Genomic DNA, 16,106 nt, shown 5'->3' on the forward strand with positions numbered 1-16,106 from the left:
ACTTCCTCTACAAAACTCCATTTTCAACAAACTTTATATCATTTAAAAGCTCTTGGAATCACCTTTAATTTAAAATAAAAAATAATTTATTTTCAATGTCTGAGACTCGAGTTATGATCCGTCAAAGTTCACCAAAAATCAAGTTTTACACAAAAACATTGAGGTTCTCAAATTTCCAAATTCCATAACTAAACCAAACCAAAACATAACCAAACGTCATAAAACACTATCACCCACTACACATTACCATTCTATTGTACTTCTATCACTTCCACACCTAATTCACTCAACCTTTCCACTATAAATCAACACAAAACCATAATTCTCAATCAAGATCTCAATCATCAACAATTTACACAATTTACTCATCATACACATTATTTATTATATCTCACCATAAATACTCATAATTATCATTATTCAAACTCCATAATCAACACCATTCACTAACAACATCATAGTTCATCAATCACCATAATCATAAACAACACCAATACTCATTTTATTATCATTATAACTTATATATCACACATTTTATCACTCCATATCATCCTCTTCATCATTAAACATAAATGCACATATAATTAATCATATACCAACACCATTCAATCCTATCTTAGGGTCCACTAGTCTAAGTATCCAGAAACATTATATATTACATAATGAAAACTGAAATCATACATTGGCCGATTCTCACGCAACTCAAAACACCAAACTCAAACTCAAAGCTTCAAAACGATCCAGCTCACTCTAACAAACACCAAACCTCAGTCTAACATTATATAACATACAAAAATATTACTATGGCTAACCCAAAATATAAAACTACAAAAGATATAAGAGACTTACCTTACCCAACGATATTAGAGAGAAAACCCAATAAGATTCCAATACTAGATCACTCCTAAACAAACAAAATCACAAAATCTACTAAAAAATTAGAACAAAAAACACGAAACTGCTAGGCCTGAAAAATGGAGCATGGATTTCAAAAATATTACTACTTTGTTTGGATAGAGACGAAGATCTCGATGAGAGCTTTGCGTGACCCCAAACGGCTCGTCAATCGGAGCACCGTAGCTCAAGTTATGGCCAAAAGAAAGAGGAAATGAATAGTAACAACGGGGTTTCACCCCTCACCCTCATCTATCCGAGTTTTCTCTCTCTCTTTCCATTAAAATGAGCTTGAAGCTCATAAATAGAGTATATATATGTTGGATCTTGGGTCCGTTTTGGACTCGATCCAACCCGTTAGCGTTTTAGGTACATTTGGCTCAACTTTGGGGCAAAACCTTTAAAATTAGCACCCGGTTTTCAATTCTAAATTATTTTTGTCCTTTCAAAATAATAAATTAAATTTTAAAATCTTATTCTTCTCAATACGAGGTACCGAACGGACTAGAGGCAGTACTGCCGGCTTAAGTGTCGGTATGCGTTTTTACAAAAACTTTTTATAAGAGATACATTTTCTCACTCAGAAAAATTTATTGAATTCAAATTTCACCTTTTTATTTTCAAAATAACATTTTTTATATTTTCGAACCTATTTCGAACAGTTAAAATTATTATTTTATTAAAGCGGTTATTCCAGTTCTTACATGGAACAAATTTCAGGCCTGTCAACCGAGGAAGAGGTCGAGGCAATTTTTATCAAGAACGAATCAATTTCAACTACTTTCATTGTGAAAAGTATGGACACAAAGTAGCAGATTGCAGATTTAAAATGATGAATAACAATCAAGCACATGTCGCAAAAAATCAACATCAAAATACTGATGAAAATTCGGGTACTCAGACTTTATTTTTTACAAGTAATTCACGTGCTGAAGACAAAAATATATGGTACTTGGATCATGCTTGTAGTAATCATATGTCTGGTAAAAAGGAGTTATTTTCTTCGCTAGATGATTCAGTTAAACTATTATTGATGTTTGGTAATAGTACAAAGATCCCTATTGAAGAAAAAGGGCACATACTAATTGGATTGAATGATAGTTCTTTGAGTTATATTTATGATGTTTTCTATGCTTCTGAACTTGATTACAATTTACTGAGTATGGGGCAATTATTTGAGAAGAGATATAAGATGATAACTTATCATGGATATTGCACTGTGTTTGACAACAACGGAAGGTTCATAGATAAAGTAAAGACGACTTCAAACAGAATGTTTCCATTAAAAATTCAACATGTTAATCCCTCTTGCATGAGTTCTGTGATACTTGATGATAACTAGTAGTGGCATATGCGGTTTGGACATTTTCATTTTTTTGGCCTAAACTACCAGTAAAAAAAAAGGACTTGTTTCTGGTCTACCACAGGTTCATATTTCCAATTTTATTTGTGAAATTTGTCAACTGAAAAAGCACGAGATCCATTGCCTACAAGAAAGTCATGGAGAGCTAGAAGATTACTTGAAATTGTACATTCAAATATCTATTTTGTTGAAGTTTCAAGCAATGGTGGTAGTAGGAATTTTATCACTTTTATTGATAATTTTAGTAGATATACACGGGTATACTTTTTGAAGCAGAAATCAGAAGCATGTGATATCTTTAAGACATTCATGGCGTTTGTCAAAAAATAAAGTGGCTGTAAAATCAAAATTCTCAGAACAGACAGAGGGACATAATATTTTGCGTGTTCAAATTACTTTAAGCAACATAAAATTCAACACCAACTAACAACTAGATATACTCCTCAACAAAATGGATTTGTTGAAAGAAAAAATAGAACCATGATGGATATGGTCAGATACATGTCAAGTAAAAATAAATGCCTAAAGAATTTAGGGTAGAAGCAGTCGCAACAGCAGTTCATATTTTAAACAGGTGTCTAACAAAGAGTGTTCGAGATAAAATCGTAGAGGAAGCTTGGAGTGGAAAGCGGCCTTCCATCCATCATTTTAGAGTCTTTGGGTGTATAGCTTATGCCTACATTCCAGATCAATTAAGGAAGAAATTAGAAGACAAAGGCAAGAAGTGTGCTTTATCGGCTATGGCACAAACTCAAAAGCATACAAGTTGTATAATCCAGAATCAAAGAAAGTGATTATCAGCAGAGACGTGTTATTTGACGAAAAAGACATGTGGGACTGGAACACAAAGACAGAAATGCAGCTGACTATAATTTCAAATACATGTGTTGAAGTAGAAGAAAGGTAACCTGACACAATTGAACAACCAGAATCATCTAAAAGATCGCAAAGAGAGTAGAGACTACCTGCTAGATTAGTAGATTATGAAGTTGGCAATGACAACGATTCGTTCGATGAAGAAATCATAAATTTTACTCTATTTTCAGATTGTGAGCCGTTGAACTTTGAAGAAGCCTCTAGAGATAACAATTGGAAGAAAGCAATGGATGAGAAGATTCATGTCATTGAAAAGAATGACACATGGGAGTTGACAAATTTATCAGCAGATAAGAAGCCGATTGGAGTAAAGTGGATTTACAAGATTAAGTACAAACCCAGTGGTGAAGTGGATCGTTTCAAAACAAGATTAGTTGCAAAGGGATACAAACAAAAACCAAGTATCGACTGCTTTGAAATCTACTTGTATGGACTAGAAACAAAATTTTAAATCAACTTACATGGACTAGAATCTTCATGAAACATGGTTAAAGAATTAAAGAAACAAAGTTTGAATTGAAAATAATAATCATCTATTTACTAGAAGATGTTAGAAATTTGAAGAATTATCAAGAATGTTCAAAAGGGGTATTTAATTATTAAAAGAATAATGACAAAGCATACAAGTTCTACAAACTTCATGATCATCCCTAATATAATCTTAGTTGTTAAGAAAAAAATTTATTATTTTATTAAAAAGTTTAATCTATATAAAGCCATACATGCTTTGTGTATTATATGTGTTTCAAATAATAAAATTGTATTATGAGAATTGAGAGGTGCTCCTTTATTTTATGAGTATTAGTAAGTTTAAAAGTTGAAAAATATGATAGCGTTATTTATGTGAGTGAGTGATTCCACGGCCAATATAGTGTAGATATTTTACTAACAATGTGTAATTTTTATCTACATTAATTTCTTCCTTAATTCATTTCCTATTTTTATGTTTTCATCTACTTTTATATATTTTTCTTTTTCATATCTTTTGTCAATCATAATAGACCAAAAATAGAGATAGTGCTCTTTCTATTTTTTTTTACTTATTAAATCAATTATATATTAAAATATATATTTAGTTTCACAATTTAACTCCATATATTGTATACGTAAAGTCTAAAACTTCAAATTTAGTTATGTATATTTGATTTTTTTTTCATTAAAAAAATTGTAAGTGCAACTAGCTATAATTGAACATGCTAAAGGATTGCAAATTATCATTGTAAACTCTGAGTAATTAGTGAATAATTAGCCAATAAATTAATTATTAATCCAAAAAAATTAAAAATTTTAATTTTATAATTTAATGAGGTAGAATTAATTAAAACATAAATTTTGATACTGATGTTAAAGATTTTGGCATAAAATTGGACCAACGGGCTAAATTGAGCGAACCGGGCCCAAGCGAGCCCAAGCCCACTCACTTAACCCACATATAAGCTGAATGTTCAGCCTCCTTTCTCCTTTCATTCACAAATTCCACGAAGAAGGAGAAGCACGGAGACAAAAACTTAATCCCCTTTTGCTTATAACTTTCAATCGGAAGCTCCGATTGACGAGCCGTCAGTGGCCACGCATTCGTTTCGGAATCTTCTACAAGATCCACTAAAAAATTTGGTAAGAAACTTGAGTTTTCTCACCCAGATATTCTCGTCTCAGTTTCAAAATTTAGGGTTTATAGTATTGAAGAATCAAATGATTTTGATGATTTAGGTGAACACTGACAACAGAAAATTATCGAGTTTTGCCCAATTATTCATGGGTAATGGTAAGGAACTTATAACCCTTGTGAATTCTTTAATTTTATGAGATTGGATAGTAAAATTAGTCGTTGTATATGCAATTGTGTGAAATTAGGTTGTGTAAATGTGAATTAGAACAATAATGATGATCTTGGAGGCTTGAACTCGGGTATTCAGAGCTAGAAATTTACTTGGTAAAAGTTTGGAGCTTGTGTATCGAGGGCTTGCAGTGCCTTGTGGATTAGGGAGAAATCGGCTAAGGTATGATTTTGGTTTCTCGTAGTTAATGTTTAAAGTCACGTGAAAACTTAAGCTAGAAGACCTTAAGATATGATTGAACTAAAAAAATTATTGATAGATTGTGTATATGGTATATAATGTGTGTATAAAGGATGAATGAATTTGTATGAGTTGGATTATGATTCTGATGAGTATAAATTAATAATGATTGTTAATGTGTTGAGGGTTGATGGTAGACTTGTGAAATTGAATCAAATGGATTGATTGAGAAATGTGTAGTTTGATTTTGTAAACGATTTTATATTGGAGTTGGTTTGATTTTGAAATAATTTGATATTAGAAATTATTTGAATGATTGAGAGGTGTTTGGTTTGGTGGTTGGGACCCTTGAAGGGTGGCAAAAGTCCAAGTTTTAGAGGAAATATTACCAAAAATTTTATAAAAATAGGAGGCTTCATTTGGAGAGGTTATTTAGTAAGATTTGTTTTTTAAGGATTTTATAATTTGATTTTGGGTTATTAAGAAAACGATTACGCTTTGAGTTTGTTTTATTTAGAAAAGAATGAATGGTGTTTTGAGTTTGAATTATTGATGAACAGAATGGGAGGAATGATGATGATTGAATGACAATGAAGAATAATGAGATTATGATTTTAAAGTATGATTTTGAATGAAATTGTAATGATAATGAGAATGAACTTCTGAATGTCACTCTGGGTAAGATGCAGTGGTGTTATCCACTTGCTCCGGTTAAGAGTCAATAAGTCGGGGTAAGATGCAGTGGTAATTAGGGGTGTTCATGGTTCAGTTTTTTCATAAACTAAACTGAAACTGCACTAAACCATTTTAAATGGTTTAGAAACTGAACCAAACTACTTTGTCAAATAAGAAACTGGTTTTAAACCAGTTTACAATATAGTGCACTAGTTTAAAACGGTTCATAAAAATGAAACCAGTTTTAATTGAAAAAACCAGTTTAAACTGGTTTATAAGCTAAAACTAGTTTTAACTTTTAACATATATAAAATCAATTTGTACATTTTCTCTCTACCCCTCTCTCTCTCTCTCCTTCTCTCTCTCTCTCTCTCTCTCTCTCTCTCTCCCCCTCCCTCTCCCTCTTCGCCTCCTTTCTCTCTCTCGCCTTCTTTCCTTCTCTCTCCCCCTCCTCTCTCTATCTCCCTTCTTTCCCTCTCTCTCCTTCCCCTCTTCCTCTCTCTCTTCTTCTCTCCCTCTCTCCCCCTCCTTTCTCTCTCTCCCTCCTCTCTCTCTTTTCTTTTTCTCTCTCTCTCCCCAATCCCTTCTTTCTTCCCTCCCCTTTCTTTGTCTTTCTCTCTCTCCCCCCCTCATCTCTCTCTCTCTCTCCCCTTTTCTCCCTCTCTATCCCTTTCTCTCATTCTCTCTCTCCCCTATCCCTCCTTTCTTTCTCTCTCTCTCTCTCTCTCTCCCTTTCTCTCTCTCCTTCCCTCTCACTCTTCCTCTTCTCTCTCTCTTTCTATCTCTCTCTCTCTCCCCTCTTTCTCCCCTTCCTCTCTCTTTGTCTTCCTCTCTCTCCCCCTTTTCTTTTTCTCCCTCTCCTTCTCTCTCTTCTTATCTTTCTCTCTCTTTCCCTCCTCTCTCTCTCCCCTGCTCATCTTTCTCCCCTTTCCCTTTCTTTCTCTCTCTACCTTTTCTCCCTATATCCCTTTCTCTCATTCTCTCTCCTATCCCTCTTCCTCTTTATATCTCTCTCCCTCTCTCTCCTTCCCTCTTCCCCTCCTCTCTCTTTCTCTCTCTCTCTCTCACTTTCTCTCTCTCTCTCTTACGCTCTTTTTTCCCCTCCCTTCTCTCTCTTTCTCTCTCTCCTCCTCCTCCTCTTTCTCTCTTTTTCATATCTCTCCTTCTCCCCTCTTTTTTCTCTTTTCTCTCTCTCTTTCATTCTCTCTCTTGTTTTGGAGAAAAGAGGGAGAGAGAGAAGAGGAACATAGAGTGAGAGAAGGTTGAGAGAGAAAGAGAAAAGAGAGAAAGAAATGGAAAAAAGAGGAGAAAGAGAGAGAGGAGGGAGAAGAAAGAGAGAGAAGAGGATAGAGAAAAAAGGGAAAAGGGAGAGAGAAAAATAGGAGAGAGAAAGAGAGCAAAGAAAAAAAAGAGAGAGAAAAAGAGGAAGAGAGAAGGGAGGGAGAGAGAGAGAGGAGAGAGAGAAACAAAAGGGAATAGAGAGAGAGAAGGGGAAAGGGAGGGAGAGAGAGAGAAGGGGGAATGGAGGGGGAGCAAGGGAGAGGGGAGAAAAAAGAAAGAGAGGGAGAGAGAGTGAGAGGAAAAGGGGAGAGAGAGAGAGAGAGAGAGAGATAGAAGGGAGGAGAAAGGGAGGAAGGAAAGGGGAGAGAGGGAGAGAGGAGGGAAAGGAAAGAGAGAGGGGGAGAGGAAGAGAGAAGGGAGGAGAGAGGGAGGAAGGAACGGGGAGAGAGGGAGAGAGAGAGAGATGGAGAGAGGAGAGTGAGAGAAGAAAGGGAAAGAGAGAGGAGGGAGAGGAGAGTGAAAGAAAGAAAGGGGAATAGAGATGGAAAGGAGGGAGAGAGAGAGAGAGAGGGAAGAGAGAGGAAGAGAGACGGGAAGGGGGAAATAGAAAGAGGGAAAGGAGAGAGAGAAGGGGGAGAGAGAGGAGGAGGGGACAGAGAGAGAGAGAGAGAGAGAGAGAGAGAGAGAGAGAGAGAGAGAGAGAGAGAAGGGAGAAGGGAGAAAAGGAAGAAAGGGGAAAGAGAGAGAGAAGGGGGAGAAGAGGGGGAGAAAGAGGAGAGAGAGAGGAAGGGGAGAGAGAGAGAGAAAGAGTATGTAAAAACTAATTTTAGAGTTTAAATAAAACCAGTTTTAATTTGGTTTAAAACTAAATTGAACTATAAAAACTGATTTTTAATAAACTGGTTTTCATAAAAATTATGGTTTCAGTTCAGTCTTTTATTTTAAAAAACTAGTTTATTTAAAACAGTTTCAGTTCAGTTTCAATTCAGTTTAGTGAAACCAGTTTTTTTGCACACCCCTAGTGGTGATTATCCACTTGCTCCAAAAAAGTTTGAGGCTTCGGGTAAGATGCAAGGGCTGAGTTCTGCGTCGCTTGCTCCGGGTCGAGAACTGTAATACTGCCTAGGTAATAGACAGTGGTGAAGTTTTCCCTTGCTTCGGGTATGCGGGTAAGATGCAAGGGTTGCGGTGTGTCCCACTTGCTCTGTATTTGGTGTTCTGTCTAGGGTTAGCTACCGAACATGTTGGGTTTGACTTGATAACCGACAGATGAGACTCATGGGCCATAGGGCAGACATACATCATATGCATATGTGTGCTTTGCTTGATGAGGGAGAATCTGAGATATCTAGAAGAGGTAGAGTTTGGATAGGGTTAGAAGTCTTGGGTGAAATGTTGAATGTAAAAGCTGACAAATCTTTAACTGTATTCTGGTTCACTACTATATTTTTATTGTGAAATAAAGAATTGTAAGGAAATTCAGTTTCATCAAATATCATATGTCTCGAATAGTGAATTTTTCTATCTTTAGTCATGCACTTATAACCCTTGTAGTTACTATCATAGCCAAGAAATAAGCACTTCTTTTTTATTTGAATGCAAACTTTACTTTGTTAGAAGATCTTAAATAAGGAAAGCAAGCACATTCAAATATTTTAAAGTCCTTATAATCTGATAATTTTTCAAATAAAGTTTCAAAAGGTGATTTATTGTCTAATGCAGAATTCGGTAATCTATTGATGATATATACTGCTGATGTAAAGGAGTCTTTCCAAAATAACATTGGTAATGCAGCAGTAGCCAAAAGTGACAATCCTACTTCAGTTATATGCCTATGTCATCTCTTTACACTACCTTGTTGTTGATGTGTATAGGGACATGAAATTCTATGCATAATACCATGTTCAGTTAAAAATTGAGTGAAGGAGTGTGACATGAATTCCATACCTCTATTAGTTTGCAAAGCCTTAATCTTCAATCCTGTTTGAGTTTTCATAAACACTTTATAAATTTTCAATGCTTGTAGTGACTGAGATTTATGAGTTAGTAAGAAAATAGTTATGTATTTTGTATGAGCATCCACAAATGAGATGTAGTATCTATATCCATTTCTAGACATCATAGATGCAGGCCCCCAAATATCAACAAAAACAAGGTCTAAGGATGCTATATAGACTGATTCAGATTTTGCAAAAGGCAACTGATGCATTTTTTTCATAGCACAATATTTACATATTTAAACAAAATTAGAATCAAATTGAGCAGAAACTCCACATGTTTTCAAGATAGAAAGTACATTTTTTATTTAATTATGACCCAGGCGTTTATGCCAAAGGTCAAGGGTTACATTTTTGTTGTTTTGAGCTACAAATGCTTTCTTAATAGAAGAATCTATAATGCTATGCTTACAAAAAACAGAATTATTCAAAGAACTGTGCATGAAAGACTTATTAGGCACAGGAATAAACAAATTTTTAAAGGAGTATATGATATTTCTATCTTTGCCTTGGAGAAGAATTTCTTGAGAGTCCTGATCATGCCAATACAATCATAAGGCCAAAATTCATAATATACATGGTTATCTAAAACAAATTGAGATACACTTAATAAATTCTGTGTGATTTCAGGAACATGAAGTAATTTGTTTAAAAAAATTGATTTTATTGTTTTTCTCACAAAGAATTGAAGTTCCTTGAGTTAGAATTTTTCGTACCTTGACCATTACCTACAAACAATTGATCAGAATCTGGAATTGAAGAGTTCGAATTCAGCAAGTTAAGTGAATCTGGTGTGACATGGTGACTTGCTCCTGAATCTGGGTACAATACAGATTCTTGATAATTTCGAGAATTTGAGAAATAAGCTCTTGGTTGATGAAACTGTGATGATGGTAGTGGTGGTTGTGTGTTAGAGTAAGGGAATGTGGATTGTTGTGATTGTGAGCTATTTCCATAAGCTTGAAAGTTAGGATCGAATCTATGGAAGCAAGTTTGAACCACATGGCCTTGGCAACCACAAACTGAGGTCGATTACTTTGATTAGAAAAATGACCTCCTCTTTCAAATCTTCCCCCTCTTCATCTTTGAATAAAAGAGCCTCTCTGAGATTGAACGGTATACGATGATGATGCTTGTGCTAGATTTGCCATGGGGATGCCACCTTGTGGTTTCTTGTATCTTTCCAACATATTATCATAGGCTTTGAGAAAAGACTAAACTTCAGGCACACTGTAGGTTGATAATTTTGACATTACAGAAGTAATAAAGACAGTATACTCCTCAGGTAAACCATCAAGAATTGCTGAGATATAGTCATCTTGTTGAATTTGGTATCCAATGGATTGTAGAGTCAACAAGATCTTGAATTTTTGAGAGATAATCTGGTATCAATCCAGTTTTTCTTACTGATTTCAATTGAGCTTTTAAGCTTTGAGTTCTTGTGGCAGAAGTCTCAGCAAAATAGTCATTAAGTGCATTCCAAATTTCATAAAATTGATGACACTAAAGGATTTTGATTTTGAAGGGCTTTGTGACTGATGCAAGAACTCAAGTTGATAGACTAAGATCATCTAACCTCCATTGTTTGAAGGCTTCAGTTTCTGTTTTAGTCTTCTTGGCAGCATCTTCTTCGTATTGTTGTGGAATCTTGCTTTGGTACAAATGATCTTCAAGACTTAAACTCTGAATTGTAAGCAAAGCTTGGTGTCTCCATGTACTATAATTGTTGTGATCCAACTTCTCAGAAATTGGGGAGATCAATCTCTTGGTTGAAGATTTTGATAGAGTAATTGACATTGTGGAACACCAAATTGAAGAAATCAAGAAAGAAAATGGGAAAGAATAGAGACAAGAGGAAAAAAAATTAGGATAAAATTGAGACAAAATTTGAAAGAAAATAAAAGAGGAATCATAATTTGAAAAGGAGCAGGCTCTAGATACCATAACAACAATTGAGATAGAGTAAAGAATTGGAAGCATGAGAGTGTTTTCATTCACTGACGCAGAAAAATTAGAGAAGAAGACTTGAGACACGGAAGTGAAACTGAAACTCATACACCGTAATTGTACCACTAGTCCTGGGTAATGGAGTAATACAATATATATAGTGAAAGTACCTATGGTTTAACAACAATCAAAACCAATAGAGACTAATTCACTTATATTCACTCACAACCCTTAAGTAGACGATTAGGATTGGTGAGGCACAAATTTATCCATCATTACCCCACTACTATCACCCACCACCTCCATCTCCATCTCCATTCCGCTGTCACCCAAATCCCACACTACCACCACTCCCTTATCCTAAATTCCACAACAGCTACCACTCCACAATACAAGTCAACCAAACACATCAACAACCACCCAGAGAAATTAAGAGGGACAAAATAAAGAGAGCTCGAGAGTATTTGGGTTTGAAAGATGCACCTTTAGTAGCTAGAGCATGCGAGATAGATGAAGAGGAGTTGAGTGAAGTGAAAGACGGCTTGAATGCATTGACTGACAAAACTTAATTACAGAAGAGATGTTAATCCCTTATATACATACAAATATACAATAGATAAGTGCCATGTCAGCTGGCTTCTAACAGATTCTAACAAACGGAATTGATCAGTACATGTCAAGTTGCAAGTTCTAACTACTCCTAACCTCCTACTTTCCACAATTAGTAAGTTGTTAGTTCAGTTCGTTAGTCTGCTTCCGTACGAGTCAGGTAACATTGGGGCAAGTGGCATTGGCCCACCCTATAGCATAGAACTCAAAAGTGAAACCCATTGTGGTAAAAATGTGTCAATTAAGCAAATTTCGTTAATAGTTTACGATGAATTTTCCAGAAAGACCACCATTGTCTCAGTAAACAGGGTCACGAAAAAAAAAGAATTGTGTTGTCTTTCGAAAAAACGGAAAAACTGTATCGAGTATTTACTCATTATCATTGAAATGAAAGAAACTTTTGGAAAGACAAATGCTATAGAAAATAATTCAATTTTGGTGGGTGACTTTATAATATTAAGTAGACGAGATAACAAAATCCGGACCGATAAATTTTACATAGAGTCGATATCAAAACATAGAATTTCGTAACTTAAATGACTTTTAGATGGCAGGTTGAGTCATGCGGGAGGGAAAAATATGTTCAAGCTTGAGTTCGTGAATATGAATTTGAATTGCACTCAGGAACATTACAATGGAGATATTTACAAGATCAGACTAAGGTAAGATCGATTGATCAGTGATGCAAACACATTGAATTCCAAATTTACATCAAACAGCGCGGAAAACCAATCCAATCCGAATTGCAAGGACAGGCCAGTGTACAAATGCTAAAACTACTATATCACAACCTTTCCCCAAGCTGCATTTCACAATTTCAGAGGAGCTTTGATATGACTTGACAAGAAGTCCAGAAAGCTTTAGTAGCAACCTTAACAATAACAGGGTTTTGATATATCCTGTAGACAATCGAGAAGGATCAATGAAAATGAAATTAATACTTCCTCTTTTGTCTTTTATTTGTATCCAGCGACAAATTAAACAGAACCGAAGGAGTAAGTTCAATGCCCTTGCAATTGTTTATACTGAATCAAAAGTAATTTCCCAACAGGCAGTACATAGTCATGCCATAACATTAATTCAGGGGATGGTCTTGCATCATGCGAATGCATTAATATATTTCTAGGGTGTTTGCCTGTTTGGATATAACTTTCAGGGTTTACGGTATAGACACTTACCCAATCGCTGTAGCCCCCCATGATGCAACATTATAGATGACTTTGCTACCATCCCATGCTTTTCGAAGCTTTCCCTTTTTCTGTTTTACCGAAAATGTCTTGCAGAGTGCTGATAAATATAGTGAGAATACGAATTTAGCAAATTGTTTTCACTCATACTTAGATAAATAACAGAAATAAGATGACAGTAGGAGGGAAACAGTAGACTCACCTTCCTGGAGTTGATTAGGAGTCAAATCCTGAAAGAAGCAAAGTATTAGAGAGAGTAGGAACTCCAGATACAATTACGCTAAATAAAATATTTTCTGTTGTTCATAGTTAACACTCTTTACATCATACACTTCTAAGCATTACTCAAATGAAGCTATGGTTGGATTTTAAGAACTACACGTTGTTTGGATATTTCACGGTGACTGAAATGTATTAGAATTTGGTCAGAAGGTACTTTTAGCTCAAAGGATTTGGAAATCCTTTTTTCTTAACTTATAAAACAACACTTAAGAATTTGATTCAGAATCTAGCACAATGAATCTGAAATATAGCTAAGTATTAAATTCGTATGTATATCTGGCAAAGCCTACTGAATAACAAGAGGATATACAGAATACTTACTTTAGTCTGCTTAAGGGATAACAAATATGCAGCCATGAAGCAAGCAATACCCTCCACTATGTCTTCTTGTCTAACAAGAACGTAATCATCTTGGTCTGAATCAACATCTTCACCATCCCAAAGATCATTTTCACTAACCAAATCCCAAGAACTACATTCTTCTGCCATAACACAAGCATTTTTCGCTCATTAGCATTCTAAAGTTCTATAGTAAAGAGAACAACTGATTAATTCAAATAACTTGTCTCCATTATAACCATTCCATAAATAACTTGACAATATCTTAATACCATGATCAAGACAGAAAGAAAGAAAACATTTGGATGCATACCAAAAGCTGCATTCTGTGAAACTGTCGCCTGGGCCAACTCTAACTTTTCAAGGAAGTCAGGGCCTTCGACTCTAGATTTGAGTAAGTCACATAACTGCATTGAAGCACACAGAATGCGGTGTTACAAAGGAGAATATCGAAATTTTGTAGCAAAATTTTGGCCATTGGAAACGTTAGTATGCAACAGAGGGAAAAATCCATTGCAGTGCACGTGAATGGTGATAAATTCAATGACAAAACAAGCTAGTTACAAAAATTTTCTCCAACATCAAGCATCAAGCAGATAACACCACCAAGGTAAGAACATCATTTCAGCATGAACAATTAAGCTTCCTAATCATCCCCCAAATTACTAAACCCCAAAAGAAAAACCAGAATAAAAAGAATTATTAAAAGCATTTATTGCATGCTCACACTTCCCAAAGTATTATTAAATACCCTTACTTTTTCATTAAATACTCTATATTGCTCATAGTAAATAAAATCATCTTTTGTAGTCCCTTTCTTTATATGATTTCACTAAAAAAGTTTGAAACCAGTTACAAAATTTTAAAAAATAAAAATTAGTAAGAAAAAAACACGCATCTAAGTTGAAAGCTGGGTACTTCACGAAATTAAACAAGCTCCGAAAGGGGGGGAAAAAGTAAAAAATAAAGAGTCAAATTCCCAATAACCATAACATCAGTGTTACATAGAAAAAAAATTGAGAACGAAGTGGAATTCAAAGTCAATCTAGGGTTCCACTCGCACAGTAATAAATCATCCATAAAAACAACAAAATTTACCTGATCGGTTTCAGGATCGGCAGGTGTTATAGCACCAGGTGTATCGCAATCAGAATCGTGTTGTTGTTCATCATCGGAATTACAAGAAGATGAAGCGTCGTTTAACAGTTGAAGGGCTCTTTGGCACTGTTCCAGAACGGCTTCAAGGGTTTTCCTCTTCACCCTAACCCGATCCACATTCTCGTTTCGGATCTGAACCTTCTCTTCGTCCAGGTTTGGATCCAAGACAGAGGGAGAAACCTCCACCACCTCCATTATTCCGACAATTTCAGAAAACACCCAAAAAAATTTAAATTAAATTAAAACCCTTTTTTTTTAATGTGTGTTTGGGTCTTTGGGATGGGAGGGGTGGCCGATTGTTATTACTTATTAGCGTTAAGGAATAATAATATTGCCAAGTTTTGTTGTATTGCTTGCAATACATAGGATTTGGGAACCTAGAAGAGAAAAAATCAAAATTTTAAAATATTTTAAGTTTCGTAATTTTTAATTAAATATTAAAAAAATGGATCCTGTATCTACAGGGGCAGAGAAGTAGAGCTGTTGAGTGTAGGACATTATTGGTACAGGTTGCTCGGACAAACACGTGCTTCTTCTCCTCTTTTAAATTTTATATATTTATTCAGAATTTTAAACAATTAGATATTCATTATCATTTATCTTTTAATAAGTTATTATCTGTAAAAAATTAATAAAATAATTATTTATGTTTAAACTTTTTTTAATATATTTAAAATTTAAAATCATATTTTTCATAATTAAAATATTTAAATTTAAATTTAATAAAATAAAAATAATAAATTAAAATTAAACTCTAACAAAATTAAAAACAAAATGCTATCAAAATAAATTTTTTCGATTCTAAATCTAGTATATATAATTTTTTCGGTTCTAATTTCTTTTGATGATATGATTATTAGGTAAATTTTATATATGGATGAGTTTGTATGAGTTTTGTAGTGTTCAAAAAGTTTTTTATATATTATAATGATCTGCTACACATACAAGCCTTTTTGACTTATAAGTTTTACAAGTTGGCCCAGTTCAGAAAAAAACTACACGCACTCACTCCTTAGAATGGAGCGTCTAACGCACGCGCCCCACACAACAGTTGCATTTTCCAAAACACGCTCATTATGGCGCACTCTTCCTCTTCTCCCTCAAACAAAACACAAACCGTCAAGTTTCAGGACACATTCGAAAGCGATTCTGAAGAAACTTTCCAACTCCTCGCGAAGATTAAAAGAAATCAAGAACAAAAGATACAAATCTCCATAAAAAATCAGCAAAAAAAGGAAGAAATATTATTCAAGGTAACGTACTATTTTACTGTTCTTCAAGGTTTTTCACATTTCTGTTTCTGATTTCCAAATCGAAACACTATATCGTGAGTATTTCTCACTCTGTTTCTTCTAGGTTATTCTAGATTTTACTGTTCTTCTTGATTTAGATCTCATAGTACTGTTCTTCTTGTTATTCTAGGTCATACCCAAACAGATCAAGTTCTTCGTTTACGCTATCTTACATACTTCTAGTGAAT

At 34.7% G+C, this 16,106-nt stretch overlaps 1 protein-coding gene across 1 annotated transcript; it reads right to left on the bottom strand.

Annotated features, from left to right (window-relative positions):
* Positions 1-12,254: 12,254 nt before the first annotated feature.
* Positions 12,255-15,159, bottom strand: LOC112703251 (uncharacterized). The gene is made up of 6 exons (XM_025754614.2): positions 14,567-15,159; positions 13,782-13,875; positions 13,451-13,611; positions 13,050-13,077; positions 12,839-12,947; positions 12,255-12,559 (listed from the first exon to the last, which is right to left on the bottom strand). The coding sequence occupies exons 1-6, from the start codon at positions 14,819-14,821 to the stop codon at positions 12,478-12,480; spliced, it is 729 nt and encodes a 242-aa protein (XP_025610399.1). The 5' UTR covers positions 14,822-15,159; the 3' UTR covers positions 12,255-12,477.
* Between the last annotated feature and the right edge of the window lie 947 nt (positions 15,160-16,106).

This window comes from Arachis hypogaea, chromosome 7, assembly GCF_003086295.3.
Source record: "Arachis hypogaea cultivar Tifrunner chromosome 7, arahy.Tifrunner.gnm2.J5K5, whole genome shotgun sequence".
NCBI lineage: Eukaryota > Viridiplantae > Streptophyta > Magnoliopsida > Fabales > Fabaceae > Arachis > Arachis hypogaea.